Below are 17,307 nucleotides of genomic sequence, written 5' to 3'. Positions count from 1 at the left end.
GATTTGAAAAATGCGTGAAATAATTGATAAATTAACATACTTTTATATATACTAATAGGGACCCTTTATAATATGTACAGATTTAAAAAATGCGTGAAATAATTGATAAATTATCATACTTTTATATATACTAATAGGGGTTGAGGCACTTCATACCTCTAATAGTTATACACAAATAAATATTATAAATTATGAATAATTATTTAGCAAAAATATAAGAAATTTTTTTTTTATATTCAAGAGGTATAATCGTCCATTAAAAGTGGAAACTAAAGGGGTGGTTATCAAAATATATCCTTTTTATATGTATAGATAGATAGATAGATTACTTCCATAATATTTTTTAAAAATTACCTTTATTATAAATGTAAATAAAAAAAATAGAGCAACTAAAATATCATACATTAAAAGAGAGATATTTATATAAAAAAAACTTTATTAAATAAGACAAAACTAATTAAAATTTATTTATATTTAAAAAAAAGTTATTTTTTTTCTTTTAATTGAAAACAAAGTAATTAGGACAACACCAAATCCTGATATGACTTGCACCCATGTCTTTTAAAAAGCTAATTAAGTTGCTGTCTTTTGTCAGGAGAGCTTCATATTTATCAATGTTCTCCTTGAATTCAAATTTCTTTATTTACATATAATTCAACTATATATTTCTTTAGAAATTTTTAGTTTAGGCATTTAGTCATGTAATTTTCCTATATGTGTCTGTTTATAAATACATATATCAAATTTTTATATCCAATTATTAAATTAAGAGTTCATAATATAATTAAAGTATGTAAATATTTTTAAAATTTGAAGATCATATAATACTTCATTATATAGATTGAAATTAATGTATAAATTATTTTTTATAATTATTTATTAATTTGGATTAATAAAATGAAGTATCAAATATTTAAAAAAATTACATATTTGATTTATACATTTAGAACTTTTAATTTAACCATAGAATTATTGAAATTTGATGTAGAACATAAATTATTGAATTATGAGTGAAGTAAATTTACTAAGACTTACTCCTAAAATAAATGAATCTCTCTCTTTATCTATCTATCTAAAATAAGTGAATCTCCCTATATATATTATAGAGAGAAAAACGAAAGGGTGATTGATCGTGAATCTTGTCTAATAAATGTTTAAACAATATATAAACTTTGATTATCCTTTTTGAAACCTAACTTGTTTTTCTCTTATTTAAACTTTTTTGTTAGATCACCATTTATGTATAGATAAAAAATAAGTGAAATTATAATTTTCTTTTTAAATAAACTTATTGATAAGTATTTAAAAGAGAAATTTTTTTAAATAATTTTCTCCCAATTATTAAAATTAACCTATATATAAATTAAAATAAACTTTTAAAATATTAACATTAAAAACTATATTAATTTATGCATAAATTAACTTTATTTATTATTTATTATTTTCTCCTTTAATTAGTAGTTGTAGAAATATTAAGCAGAAATCTGGTTTTTATTTGATGGCTAACCCAAAAGACCGGACCGGAGGCTGATACATTTATGGGTCAAAAGCCCAGCGTTGATGAATGAAGAAACCCTAGGCGTAGGGTTTCCGTCCTCTGTATATAAAGCTAAACGACGGCCGCAACTGTGCCTCGTGTTCCATTTCTCTCTCTTCTGTTATTTGCTATACCTGCTTCGTTATGATCATCAAAATAAATATTACTACTCCTATACTTTAGTTTACTTTAGTTCACCTTCTTTCACTCTGAAATAGAAATCAGCGATTTGCTATTATTTTATACGCAAGTGGATGAATTTTGAATGATAAGCGTGCAAATGATGAGAATTTATTTCGAATTATGAGAAGCTCGTCTATTTGCGAGCGATGTTTATCCTCATACTTCCATGACTCTGATGCGCTTAAATCATTCTTCTTCTTTTTTTTTAATTCGGTTTTTCATTCTTATTTACTTATCATTCACCTTCACCGAAACTCGTGTTCTATAAATTAGAATCGTGGAATTGTGGTTTCTTTTGTTATACCCGTGGGCTTCCATCATTCCTTTTTAACATCTCTTTGTTCAAGTCGTAGTCGTATTAATTTAAAATAATTCATAAGTTAAGAAATTAATTATTCCTATGAGCGATTTTATCATTAGTCTGTAATTGATTCGGCTCTAAGCAACCTCGTTGTAAAGAATCGACACATTTTCAGTCGGATCGCTGTTGGAAAATATTTTCCATCTTCCCCAAGATTGGTATATTTGAATTGGTTTATTAGGATTGCCTTTTCCATTAATAGGATGGCCTATTTAGACCATAATTTTCAAGAAATAAATTAAATTATTTTTTTATATAAGTTTATTCAGCATTGATCACTGAGTAACTTGTGTCGGGTTTGGATTAGGCTCTTGAGATTTGCCTTTTCTCTCATAACTTTATTATAGCCTCATTCTTGACATGAAATATTTCTTCATCCCTACAACATTCAAAAGACAAGGCAAAAATCTTGATTATAAAACAACAAAAGTAAATTAGAAAAAAAAAAAAAAAAGGTAGAGGAAGAAAAGAGAGCCTATGGTAAGCAAGTTCCTTATGGTACTTGAAAAATTGTGATTTAGAAAACATCAACCAATATTAACAAATATGCTAATGCTACACTAGAAAGTGTTGATCACATTTATATTATTGTTATTGTTTGAAAGACGAAAACTTAGGGATGGCAAAATGGTCAGCCCGACCCATTTTGGCCTGGCCCGCTAGAAATGGATCGGGTCAGGCCGGGTCGCCAATGTAAAATAGGTTGGGGATGCTGATCCGCCCCGCCTAAGGATGGGTTGGCGGGTTGGCAGGCCAGCCCGCATACAAAAAAATAAATAAATAAATGAAAAATATATATATTTTATGTTCAAATAAAAAAAATTGCTACAAATAAATAAATATAACCATATGAAATTAAAAATGCATACATATTGTATATAATATATGTTCAACAAAAGCAAATTACAAACTTAGAACAAAATTAAATAGAAATTAGTCCACTTACACCAAAATCAAAAACAAATTATAAACTTACAAATTGCTTATAAACTAATTTTTTTGATAGTCCACAAAACAAGTTCAAATATAATTAATTAACTTTGAATTTTTATTTTAAGAATATTAGAAATTCTCTTGGAAAAAGTTGTCTCTACTTTTTCTGGATCATCTTCATCCTCATCTTCTACATCAAAATAAAATAAATATAAAAATAATTAAATTAAAAAAATATATATATGCGGGCCGGAGGGTTGTGGCGGGTCGGCCCGCTATTTGGCCCAGCGGGTTAGCGGGCTTGGCAGGTTGAAATGATGGGCCCGGCCCCCAATTTTTGACGGGCCAACAGGCTGGCCCGCGGGCCACGACCCACTTTGCCATCCCTAACAAAAACCATGTCATTCTATATTTACATTTATTTTTTTAAAATATATTAAACTAGTATTTTAATATTGCAAATTAAATATTTATTATATAATTACTATTTATAATAAATTATATAAATAAATATTATATTTATATATATATAATATTTAAATTTTATATGAATAAATATTTATAAATATATAAATTATATTTTATATTTATGATAAATAATTTTTATTTTGTGATAGAGTATTCATTTTAATTAATGATAATTTATTTCAAAATATTAAATTTTAACTTATAAATAAATGTGATAAATAAAATTGAATTAAATAAAAATTAAAATAATTCTTAAAAACCTTATACGGAAGAAATTAAAAGTATTCTCTTTAAAGAAAAACTCTTCTGGTGCCATTATTTCACCGTAACTGATTTCAAGTTTAAATTTTTTAGATGTGATCTGACAGTCTGACACTCTCTCACTATATATTTTTTTAAAAATAAAATAAAGAGAGAGGAAGGTGAGCAAGAAAAATTAGAGTAAAAAGAATAATGAGTGTACTAGTTGATTTAAAAAGTAGTTAAAAGGTAAAATAAACTAAAAATAAAATTATAAATTATTAAAATTATAACTTATTAAAAGTATAAATTATTAGTATTATGAATTTTTAAAATTAAAAAATATTAAAAGTATAACTTATTAAAATTATAAATTATTAAAATTATAACTTATTAAATTTATAACTCATTAAAATTATAATTTATTAAAATTATAAATTATTAAATTTATTACTTCATAAAAGTGTAAATTATTAATATTATAAATTATTAACATTATTAATTTTTATAATTATAAATTATTTTATATACAAATTTATATAATTAATAAAACAGTTTTTACGTTAAATAATAAAATAAAAATAAATTAAAAAAAATTAAAAAAAAATTATAATAAAAAAAAAAAAAAAAAAAAAAAAAAAAAAAAAAAACTACTTGGAATTCGTTTCACGGGAACCGAATTCCAGCACCTACAGATATCAGGTTCACTTTCAGGGGTTCATTTTCGGGGGAAAATTTTTTAAATATTATTACAGTAAAAAATTGTAATTGTGTCATTGTTTAACTTCTACAATTTTGTACGCTTAATTTTTACTTTTTTGTTACTACTTGCTAGTCACTATTTTGTCTGACGTTAATTTATTTATTTTTTACTTGTATTAGCGTACTAATTGCATTTCAAGGTTTAAAAAAATAATTTAGCTCAACGGATGTTTAGTTGATGTAAAATAATTTTGTTTTAATTATCTTATTTTTATTTCAGTTATCTCATTTTAGTTATTTTTGTTTTTGACTCTCAAATTTTAGTTGTTTTCTTTTGTCTTCTCAAATTTTTATTCCCATTATTTTTTATTTTTTTTTCATTTTAGTCTATATTATTGGTGTACGTTAATATATGTAAATATTTTCATCATTAGTTTGTTAGGTTGTTAGAATATTTGTTGAGTTATACAGCTGTACCTTCCTTATATAAGGAATGTTTGTATATCATTTGAGATATGGAATATCATAGAATCGTTTCTATTTTCAATTATGTTTTCCTTTTCTCTAATATGGTATCTAGAGCGAACGATCCTATCTCTCTTTAATTTTTTCCCCACATATCTTCTTCCTTCTCTTGCCGTCTTTCATGGCACTTTTCACTGTTTCTAATTCTCAATATTTTCTTAACTGAACGTCTCAATGACTTCAATTATCTTCATTGGAAACAATAGGTTGAACCGGTTATCAAGTTCCACAAACTTCAGCGGTTTGTTGTCAATCCACAGATTCCTCCGCGATACCTCAACGACGTTGATCGTGAATCCTGCGTTCGAGGTGTGGGAGGTTCAAGATCAAATGCATCTGACATGGCTTTAGTCAACATTGTCGAAGTCCGTTTTGTCTCGTGTTCTTGGCGCAACTCACTCCTACGAGGTGCGGGAGACGATTCATGAGTATTTTCAAATGCAAACTAAGGTTCGTGCGCGTCAACTTCGCACTGGCCTTTATTCGGTTCAGTTAGATGGTAAAACCATGCATGAGTACCTTTTGCAAATCAAGAGCATCACTAATGAACTCGTTGGTGTTGGCTCTCCAGTAAGGCATGAGGAATATGTTGATGCCATTCTCGTTAATCTTCCGCAAGAATATGCACCAGTTGTTGTTGTTATTGAAGGTAATTTCAAGACACCTTCGGTCAATGAAATTGAAGCTCAACTTCTTTTCTTTGAGTCTCGCAGCAATCATTTTCGACAGCAGTCTATTCTGATGGTCAATTATGCGTCACATGGTGGTTCTGGTTCTCGAGGCCGCTCATTTGGAGGTCGTGGTGGCTACGGAGCCTCCGCTGTTAACCGTGGTGGTCATCTGGGGGTACTTCTGGACATGGTCGTGGTGGCCAGTTTGCCAATTTTCAATGCCAAATATGTTTAAAATTTGGTCATACTGCTAATGTTTGCCATTTCCATGCTAATGAATCCTATCAACCTCCAGATTCTATGGTGTTATATGATCCTACAACACAGCAACCTCTTAACTTCAAAAGTTCCAACACTTGGACTAATCCTAATCTCAAACCTAGTACTCCTACGGATTCCCCTTCTCAAGGAGTTTCTACTAAAGCTCACACAACTTGGATTCCAGACTCAGGGGCCTCCAATCATGTTACTAATACAGCTCAAAACATCACTCAATTTTCTCACTTTGATGGTCCGGATCAGATTTACATTGGTAATAGTCAAGGTTTGCAAATTAAGGGTTATGGTTCTTCATCTTTCATCTCTCCTTTTAATTCTCAAGTTTCCTTTAAACTTAATCATTTACTTCATGTTCCTGTCATTGCAAAAAATTTGTTGAGTGTGAGTCAATTTGCTAAAGATAATTCAGTCTACTTTGAGTTTCATCCTCACTTGTGCCTTGTCAAATCTCAAGCGACTCATGAAATTTTACTTCAAGGTGTTGTTGGTTCCAATGCTCTCTATTCCTTTCCCAATCTCAGGCTGCACAATCCTTCTGTTTCTACTGCTTACTCATGCAAGAATAAGGCTCATGTACAACCTGCCCCTGTACATTCCTTAGCTACTGTCAATTTTGTTGATGTTTTAGCTCCAGTTGTTTTAACTTCTAGTTCTAGCAATCTTTGGCACACTAGGCTTGGCCATCCCAATTTACATGTATTGAAGCTTGTTCTTAATCAATGTAAACTTGGTTTAGTAAATAAAAATACCCTTGACTTCTGTAATTCATGTGTTATTGGCAAATCTCATTGTTTACCTTCTATTATTTCTGATTCTGTTTACACTACTCCATTAGAATTGATTTACACAGACTTATGGGGTCCTTCTCATGTGATTAGTTTTTCCGGTTATAGCTATTACATTGCTTTTGTTGATGCTTTTTCCAAAAATACTTGGATTTATCCCTTAAAAGCCAAATCTGAGGCTCTCACAGTGTTTCAACATTTCAAATCCATGGTTGAACTTCAACTTAATTATAAAATAAAAAGTGTGCAGTCTGGTTGGGGAGGTGAATTTAGACATTTCACATCTTTTTTAGCCTCTCATGGCATTACTCATAGACTTATATGCCCTCACACTCATCATCAAAATGGAACTATTGAGAGAAAGCATCGCCATATTCTTGACAGTGGACTTACTTTACTGCATCATGCTTCTTTACCATTAAAATTTTGGGACTTTGCCTTTATGACTGTTGTTTACCTCTTTAATAGGTTATCTAGTGTTGCACTAAATTTTGTTGTTCCTTATACAATTTTGTTCAAAACCCCTCCTGATTATGATTTTTTAAAGTCATTTGGTTGTGCCTGTTTTCCTCTCTTACGACCTTACAATACTCATAAACTTGACTATAGATCACAAGAATGCCTGTTTCTCGGTTATTCTCATGCTCACAAGGGTTATAAGTGCCTTTCTGCTACTGGCAGAATTTATATCTCTAAGGATGTTATTTTTAATGAACAAAGATTCCCTTATGCTCATTTGTTCCCTCAGTGTCATGTTTCCTCCTCCACTTTACCTCAATATTTTACTCTCCAACCTAACTTGTCACCTTCTACTTCCCTAATTTCTTCCTCTCCTACATCTGTCCATTCTTCTACATCTCATTCATCTTATCCTACCTTTACAGAGTCTGCCTCCTCATCTTCCCCTCATGTTCTTGTCCCTTGTGCAAACACTGATTCTACCACTCAAGGTTCTAATTCTTCTAAGTCCCCTACTGCCTCATTTTCTGGTTCTATTTCCAACAGTTCAGAAAAGGATATTCCAAGAACCATCAATAATCACCCTATGCAAACTCGGTCAAAGCCTGGAATACACAAACCTAAACTCCATTCTTCTATATTTCTGGTGCATTGTGAGCCTAAAACAGTCAAACTTGCTCTTGTTGATCCTCTATGGTTTGCAGCTATGCAACAAGAATACACTGCTTTAATGAAGAACCAAACCTAGGATTTGGTCCCTCTCCCACCTAATAGGAAGGTAGTGGGCTGTAAATGGGTTTTTCGCATTAAAGAGAATGTTGATGGATCTATAAACAAGTACAAAGCCCGGTTGGTTGCCAAGGGTTTTCACCAAGTTCCTGGATTTGATTTTCATGAAACATTTTCTCCTGTTATTAAGCTTGCCACTCTTAGAATTATTCTCACTTTGGCTCTCACAAATGGTTGGGAATTACTTCATCTTGATGTGAACAATGCTTTCTTAAATGGCTTGTTGGAGGAAACTGTTTTTATGGTCCAGCCACCAGGTTTTGAAAGTGCAGATAAAAGTTTGGTATGCAGGTTAAATAAGGCACTCTATGGCCTTAAACAGGCTCCACGACAGTGGTTTGACAGGCTCAAAACTACTATTTTGCAATTTGGTTTTTTTGCCTATAAATCTGATCCTTCCTTGTTCACTTACACCCTTCAACAACAAACAATTTACCTATTGGTGTACGTAGATGATATCATTCTCACTAGAAGCTCTCCATCTCTTATTCAGCATCTCACAACTCAGTTAAATGCAAGATTTGCTCTCAAACAGCTTGGTTTGTTAGACTATTTTCTTGGTATTGAGGTCAAATATTTTGCTGACAAATCTATTTTAATGACACAAAGCAAATACATTAGGGACTTGTTGCACAAAACAAAAATGGCTGAGGCTCAACCTATTTCCTCTCCTATGGTTTCTTCCTGCAAACTCTCCAAAAATGGCAATGATCTCTTTCATGATCCTACCTTATTTCATTCTGTTGTTGGGGCATTACAATATGCCACTTTGACTCGTCCAGAAATTAGCTACTCTATTAACAAGGTCTGTCAGTTTATGGCTCAACCTTTGGACACTCATTGGATTGTTGTAAAACGAATCTTGTGTTACTTAAAGGGTATTATTTCTCATGGACTTCATTTCAAACTTGTTGCGCTTGGGAAATCATTCAATTTAACTGCAATGTGTGATGCTTATTGAGCTTCTGATATTGATGACAGACGCTATACATCTGGTTCTGCCATTTTTCTTGGTCCTAATTTGATATCTTGGTGGTCTCGTAAGCAGCAAGTTACTGCAAGGTCAAGCACAGAAGTTGAATACCGAGCTATTGCTCAAACTACTGCTGAGTTAACTTGGATTCAAGCTTTGTTAAAGGAACTGCATGTCCCTTTCTTTCCTCCTACCTTGTTTTGTGACAACAAGAGTGTTGTTGTTATTACTCATAATCCTGTTTTTCACAGTCGTACTAAGCACATGGAAATTGATGTATTTTTTGTTTGTGAGAAAGTGTTGGCTAAGCAATTACAGATTCAACATATTCTTGCCTTAGATCAGTGGGCTGATATTCTGACCAAGCCTCTATCTTCTTCCCGATTTACAGTTCTTAAAAACAAACTTCATGTGCAGGATTTTTCCTCTAACAAATCCTTCACATAAGTTTGAGGGGGAGTATTGGTGTACGTCAATATATGTAAATATTTTTCATCATTAGTTTGTTAGATTGTTAAAGTATTTGCTGAGCTATACAGTTGTATTAAGGAATGTTTGTATATCATTTGAGATATAGAATATCATGGAATCGTTTTTGTTTTCAATTCTATTTTCCTTTTCTCCAATATATATAATTTTCTTATTTACTTTATGTTAGATTTAATTGTCCAAAAGAAGAAAATGAAACAAATTTCTTAGGGGCAAAATTAAATATAAATGACTAAAAGCAATTCCCTATTCTCCCTCCTTTTTTTTGTTCGTTATAATGCCTGATTGAATTCCGGATTCTATAGCTTGTTAAATAATCATAGTTTTTTATGGATCTTTTATTATTTCTTTTGAGAAAAGTTCTCTTTCGACCTGAACAAGGTTCTTATGAAATAAATTCAATATATACATCCAATAAAAACTAATCTATAAAATTTAAATTATAAATATTTTAAAATGATCTTATAAATCATTAAATAAAATATATTACCGTTTAAAATCTGTGATGTTTTTTTTTTTAATGTCAAAATAGTCATTTAATACATGATTAAAAAAAAACACGTATCAGAAAAGGGAGGCACATTTGCCATTTTCTGTTTCTTCTCTGTCGTAACTAATGAATTCTATGTCGGAGATGATCTAACAAGCCACCCCAGTTTAAGCCCATTCCTTCCGGACCATGGGAATGGCAGTGTCTAAAGGAAAACAGGGAAAGCCCCTGCCCCTTTTTCTTAGTGCACCGCGAATAGTTAAGAAAAGAACTTATTCATACATTTGCATGCATAGGACTTGGGAGTATAGAATAATAGGAATTGGACTATAGAATAATCAACTATTGTCTCACCGGGCACATTCCAAACAATTCAAAAGCAATGCATTTGAAAACGAAATTGGCAAAATGTAAAAAACAGAGAATTGAGCATAAAAGAGAAAGTTCATATGGCTGTAGATACATGAATAGCAGCAAACGTAGATCAGTGCCGGTAGTTTTCATCATCAGGACATTTGCCTAAGTTCGATCCACCTACTGCTCTTCGTACTGCTCATCAACTTCATCATCATATTCATCCTCCTCCTCTGCAGTTGCATCCTGGTACTGCTGGTACTCAGCTACCAAATCATTCATGTTACTCTCTGCTTCAGTGAACTCCATCTCGTCCATTCCTTCTCCAGTGTACCAGTGCAAGAAGGCCTTGCGCCTGTACATAGCAGTGAACTGCTCACTCACCCTCCTAAACATCTCTTGAATTGATGTGGAGTTCCCAATAAAAGTGGATGACATCTTCAAATTCTTGGGAGGAATATCACAGACACTGGACTTCACATTGTTGGGAATCCATTCAACAAAATAAGACGAATTCTTGTTCTGCACATTAATCATTTGTTCATCCACCTCTTTTGTGCTCATCTTTCCCCTGAACATAGCAGATGCAGTCAAGTATCGGCCATGTCTGGGATCAGCAGCACACATCATATTTTTAGCGTCCCACATTTGCTGGGTCAGTTCTGGGACAGTAAGGGACACATACTGCTGAGACCCACGGGAAGTGAGTGGTGCAAATCCAACCATAAAGAAGTGGAGACGGGGAAATGGGATCAGATTGACAGCCAGCTTCCTAAGATCAGAGTTCAATTGTCCAGGAAACCTCAAACAACAGGTAACACCACTCATGGTTGCAGAAATTAAATGGTTCAGATCACCAACTGCAATTAAACCACAAGGAAATAAATCAACAAAAGTTAATATTTGGTTATATGCCTAATCTGGGAGCAATTAGACTACAACATAGTAGATAATACTTACAGCTTGGGGTGCTGAGTTTCAATGTCCTGAAGCAAATGTCATAAAGTGCTTCATTGTCAAGAACCATGCACTCATCTGCATTTTCAACCAGTTGGTGTACAGATAAAGTGGCATTGTATGGTTCCACAACTGTATCAGAAACCTTTGGAGATGGGAAAACAGAGAAAGTGAGCATCATTCTGTCTGGGTATTCCTCCCTAATTTTAGATATCAATAGTGTTCCCATGCCAGAACCAGTACCTCCTCCAAGAGAATGACAAACTTGAAAACCTGGAGAAATTAAACTAAATTTTTAGATTTCAGAATAAAAATAACTAAAATGCACAACCATTATCGTCAATCGTGATAATTATTAGACTACCAATAATCAGATTTACTACACCAGGCACCAAGTATACATTCCACATAGAAGCATTCGCATAAAATTTACAATCTAAAAGAAGCCACATTACAAGATCACGAAAGCATCTAGCCCAGTTCTTAGCTGACCCCTGCTAAGCTTAAGGAATCTATAGAAGTTAGTTATGCTGTTTTTCAAAACATGGAGCTCCTAAATATGAACACAGTTGTGTGGCTCCTAAATCACCACCATTAGGAGGAGATATTTTTGTAATAACTAACAGTTGAGCAAAATTTAACAATATTTTGTTTCATGAATCTGTATTGCTTTAGTATGCAGGTAGTTTTCCGATTCGATCTTTGAATTTACATGTAGGGGGTAAATATATATACTGCAGTGACTTTTCCTGTAACTAAGGATCCAAGTGGAATTACATACTTTCAGGTATTTCGTACTGTTTAGAGAATCAGCAAAAAAAAATGACATTTATAAATCAAAAAAACAATTTTAAACTTTGCTTAATTGAGAAAGTCAAGGTCAGGAGAGAATATCAACATTAGATTATTATTATTATTATTATTATTATTATTATTATTATTATTATTATTATTATTATTATTATTATTTCATAAATATAGTCAAACATCACTGTCCCAAAATAGTTTTGCTAAGTAATAATAATTAAACACTATAAAAGATAACGTGGTCCCTGCTTGTCGTCATTCTAGACAACAGGGACCACATTTAACAGCTCAGCCGTGTCATTTTCTCCCAAAAATCAAGTCATCTAGTTGCATAATGGGAACAGGGGAAAAAATGGAGAAAAAAATAATTGAGATTTGACACAGCAACAATTGCAGTAGAAAGATGACATAAAGAAAATCCCGACACTATTCCAGATCTATATTATTCTTTGATTTATTACATTGGATCCACAGATAGCAAATAGAATGAAGAGTCATAAAATAAGGAGCGTGATGAGGATCCACAGATAGCCCTATTTTTCCCTTTCTATTGAATATCATAGGGTAGGGAAACATTTACCAAATTGTTTCTCACGTTCAACGTAGAGTCATATCAAGACACTAATACCATACATGATCGATCCGTAAAAAATAATCGGAAATGGATTCAGTGCAGTCGGAAATCACACACATTCACGTAGTCAGTGCTTTATAACTGTTGGGTGAAGACTGGACGGCTCAGATCTCAAATTCATGTTTCAAACCCGACTTATAAAGTGTGAATCGTCCGATATTCATCCAACAGTTACGTTGATGAGTGATGGCAGTGTGAATCTGTGTTTATACCGACTGCAGGCAAATTGTATCCAACAATGGGACCAAAACTAACAGCAACTATATATCTAGGTTGAGTTGAACTTGAACATTGAATCTCCTAGAAGCAAATGTATAATCAAGTTCATCATGCACATTCCTCCGCTTGGATTTAATCACAATGCAGGAATATATGCCACGTTTATCATTAATCTCTAAATCCGTTATCCAGATCTAAGTCGGCATCATCCATGCGAGTGAGAAGAACTCGTGGATCCATAACCGTCTATTACAATGACAAACAAATCTCGAAAAACATAAAACGACGAGAGTTCAAAAGCATTCACATAAACGACGTGAAAAACAGATATAAACGGCAAGAAAAATTTCACAGATCTACAAACGCATCGCGGTTTAAGCATTAGAGCGTCCGAAAATAGAAAGAAGAAGAGGAAAAAAAAAAGTGGCGATACCTTGCAAGCAATCGCAGTTTTCAGCCTCTTTGCGAACGACATCGAGGACGGAGTCGATCAATTCGGCGCCTTCGGTGTAGTGACCTTTGGCCCAATTGTTACCGGCGCCGGACTGGCCGAAGACGAAGTTGTCAGGGCGGAAGATCTTGCCGTAGGGGCCAGATCTGATGCTGTCCATGGTGCCAGGCTCGAGATCCATGAGAACGGCTCGGGGAACGTACCTTCCGCCAGAAGCCTCGTTGTAATAGACATTGATCCTCTCGAGCTGGATATCGGAGTTGCCCTGTTCGTTGTACTTTCCGGTGGGATCGATGCCGTGCTCGTCGCAGATTACCTCCCAGAACTTGGAGCCGATTTGGTTGCCGCATTGGCCTCCCTGGACGTGCAAGATCTCTCTCATGGCTCCGGCGAAGAAAGAGAGATTTAGGGTTTGGCGTGTGGATCGGCGGAGGGAGGGAAATGAAATGAAAATGAAAATGCGATGCGTTGAGGCTAGTGCATTGATTTATATGGATGCGAGAGAGAGAGAGATTCGGAGGTTAGGATGGTAATAATGGAGGGCGGGATATTTTGTTTTCAAGTGCGGTGTCCTGTGCCGCTCATTCTTCATTCTTCAAGGGTCACACCCATGTTACCGCTACCAACCATCCCAGCGCATAACTTAGCTCACGTTATCTCACACGGCCCCACTTTTCTCAACCTCCTTTTACATTATTACCCATTGCATCATTGCCTCTTTTCGGTGCATTTTTTTTAGTGCTTCAGATTCAACATCTCTTATCAATTTTATTATTTTATTTTCTTTAAATTACTATTAGTAGGATCAGTGTTTTAAAACCCGGACTAACCCGGCCGGTAGGACCGGTTGGACCGGGAACCGGTGGTCCAGCCGGTTTGAATCTGAAGTTGGATCGGTTATGCAATCGACCCGTTTTAAATCGGATTGAACCGGTCAATTTTCCGGTTCAACCGGTGAACCGGTGGGTCAAACCGGTTCAACCACTTTTTTTTTTTAAATTTTTTTTTAAAATTTTTTAAGAGACCATAAATCACAAAAATAATAATGAAAATTGAATCTCTTAATGAAAAAGCAAGGAGTCTTATTAAATATAACAATGACTACTTGTTATAATATATTTGTTTGCAATATATACAACTTAAATAACTTTTATAGTATATTATTAATTTTAAATTATATATTTAATAATGCAATATCTATGTAAATATTACATATATTATTTTGTGATATTAATTGCAAGCATATTATATATGTACATATTATTTATATTTTTAATTTGTATTAATATACCGTTTAACATGTAATTTTTTTTATGTATTTTTTTACAAAATAAAAATAAAAATAATTTTAAATAAGATAGAAAAATTGAAATTTAAAATAAGATATGAATTTATTAAAATTTATAAGTATAAAATATATTTAATATAAATATTTTTTAATAAAAATCGAGTCATGCGATTCAACTAGTGACCCACCGGTTCAATCTTTGACCTACTGACCCAGTACCTTAACCGGTTCGATGACCGGTCCGGTTTTTAAAACTATGAGTAGGATCGTTAACAGTCGATTATATAATATTAATTAAGTTTAATATAAAATTTTTACTATCAAAATTACTAATAAGTAAGTTTTACATGATGATGATTTTAGACTTTCAATGATGAGAAAGATTTGTTTTATTACATGCAGATTTACAAGCTATGTTTGAACAGAAAAACTAAAATAAGTTTTTTTTTTAAGATTACAAGACCTGAAATTCAATTTAAAATTTGAGGATGAATAATATAATTAAAAACAAAATTGAAGAACTGATGAATATTTAAGCCAATGCATTGTTATGGCTAATGGTAATTTGTTTAAGAGTGCTCTACTAATACATTCTCGAATAATTTAGTCTTACTAATTTGATTATAAAAATTTGAATGACTAAATCAAGTTATTTTTACAACAACAAAAATATAATATAAAATAATTTTTTTAATATTCAAAAATCTAATTAATTATTGTAGGCAAGTCAATATTTTGTATTGATACTAGAAGAAAAAAAAAGACACTTTATATCTCTATCATTTTAAAATAATAAATAAAACAAAAGAAATTAATAGTTATTTGAAAAATGTAGCATCTCTCTCTTTTAAAAAAAAAATAAAAGAAAAGTGAAATAGAATAGTTATTTGAAAGGTATGAATAGTTTGTAGTAATTTGTAACATAAAAGTTACATTAAAAAAATAATTTATAAAGGAATAATTTTAAAAGTAAAATTAGAATTAAAATGTATATGAAAAAAAACATATTCTCAATAAATATATATATATATATAAAGCAATAAGATCCTTATGTGAAAAAATTATGATTTTATTTTTGCGATTTAATTTTTATCTATATTAAAATAATATTTAATTAACAAAAATTATATTTCATGAGGTAGATCAACTTTTAGTTGTCAATTTTAACACATTATATAAATCATCTACGTGGACAAGAATAATGTGTTTATATATATATATGTGTGTGTGTGTAAAAATATATATAGAATAGAGATCAGTTTATTTTATTAGTAAATCTACTTATACTTATTTCATACAATAGCTTTTCACATAAAATTTCAACGATCCAATCGCTGAATTTAAAGTTCTTAATGTATAGATTAAATTTACAAATTAAAAAAAAAAGTATTTGATACTTCATTTCATTAATTCAAATTAATGTATAAAATAACGTTTATGATTATCTGTCAAATTGAATTAATGAAATGAAGTATCAAATAATTTTTAAATTTTTTAAAAAATTTACAGATTTGACTTATGCATTAAGAGTTTTAAATTCAATAGTTGGATCGTTGAAATTTGATGTAAAATATTGAACGAAATAAGTTTATATAGACTTACTATTGGAGTAAAAAGATTTTTCTTATATATATATAATAATAACAATGAAAGTCAATCAATTTTTTTCAAAAAAAATGGAAGAATAAAACTAGAACATGAGAGAATTTAACTTAACTATCACAATGAGTCGTGAAAATGATAAAAACTCTCTCTAGATGTTTATACCTGTTCCGGTATGCCTAAAAGTCTCACATCGCTTAGGCTAATGGTAATTTATAAATATCTTTTCTCCTTAACCCACCGAGGCGTCTTTTAAGGACAAAATTGTGACGGCCAAACGAGTACCAAAGCGGACAATACCTTGGATGTAGTGACCTTAACGATGACAGCGGACTTACGATAGGAACATTTGGCACTAGAAAGAGGGCCTAGGCCACTCTTGCCCCTTAACATCGACTGGGGGCTTGTTCCAGTATGCCTAAAAGTCTCAAATCGCTTAAGAGTCAAGATTAAGGGTAGTTTATAAACACCCTCCCTCCTTAACTCACCGAGGTGTCTTTTAAGGACAATACCATGACGGCCCAAAGAGTGCCAAAACGGATAATATCTCGAATGCGATGACCCTAATGATGACAACAGACTTACGGTAGAAACAATACCTTTTATTTTAGGATTTAAAAATTGTCCCATTATTAATTACTAATTGAAACTAAAAATATCTTGTAATTTAAAAAAATGTCTTTTTTATTTTTAAATTTTTTAAATTTTACACCATCAACTTTCAATTTGGCATTTTCTTATTCTTTTTTCACATACTTCACTTTTTCTCCATTTTAATTTTCACATGCATCTCATTGTCTTCCTTTAGGATTTAAAAATTGGTCCCGTTATTAATTACTAATTGAAACTAAAAATATCTTGTAATTTAAAAAAAATATATTTTTTTTATTTTTTAATTTTTAAAATTTTACATCATCAATTTTTAATTTTTAAAATTTTACATCATCAACTTTTAATTTGGCATTTTCTTATTATTTTTTCACATACCCCACTTTTTCTCCATTTTAATTTTCACATGCATCTCATTGTCTTCTTTTCACTCCTCACATATTTCAGTAGGTAGTTTTAATTCTTTCAATTTTTGCACTATTTTTCCCATTTCACCTTTTTT

The 17,307-nt window shown here is 31.7% G+C and overlaps 1 protein-coding gene across 1 annotated transcript; it reads right to left on the bottom strand.

Moving 5' to 3' along the window:
* Positions 1-10,190: 10,190 nt before the first annotated feature.
* On the bottom strand, positions 10,191-13,851 carry LOC145956732 (tubulin beta chain). Its single transcript, XM_083072326.1, has 3 exons — positions 13,289-13,851; positions 11,199-11,468; positions 10,191-11,098 (listed from the first exon to the last, which is right to left on the bottom strand). The coding sequence occupies exons 1-3, from the start codon at positions 13,686-13,688 to the stop codon at positions 10,419-10,421; spliced, it is 1,350 nt and encodes a 449-aa protein (XP_082928452.1). The 5' UTR covers positions 13,689-13,851; the 3' UTR covers positions 10,191-10,418.
* Positions 13,852-17,307: the final 3,456 nt, after the last annotated feature.

This window comes from Cajanus cajan, chromosome 4, assembly GCF_000230855.2.
Source record: "Cajanus cajan strain Asha chromosome 4, NIPB_CcT2T_4, whole genome shotgun sequence".
NCBI lineage: Eukaryota > Viridiplantae > Streptophyta > Magnoliopsida > Fabales > Fabaceae > Cajanus > Cajanus cajan.
Note: the sequence above shows the minus strand (reverse complement) of the source record. Positions and strands in the feature narration are given on the sequence as shown.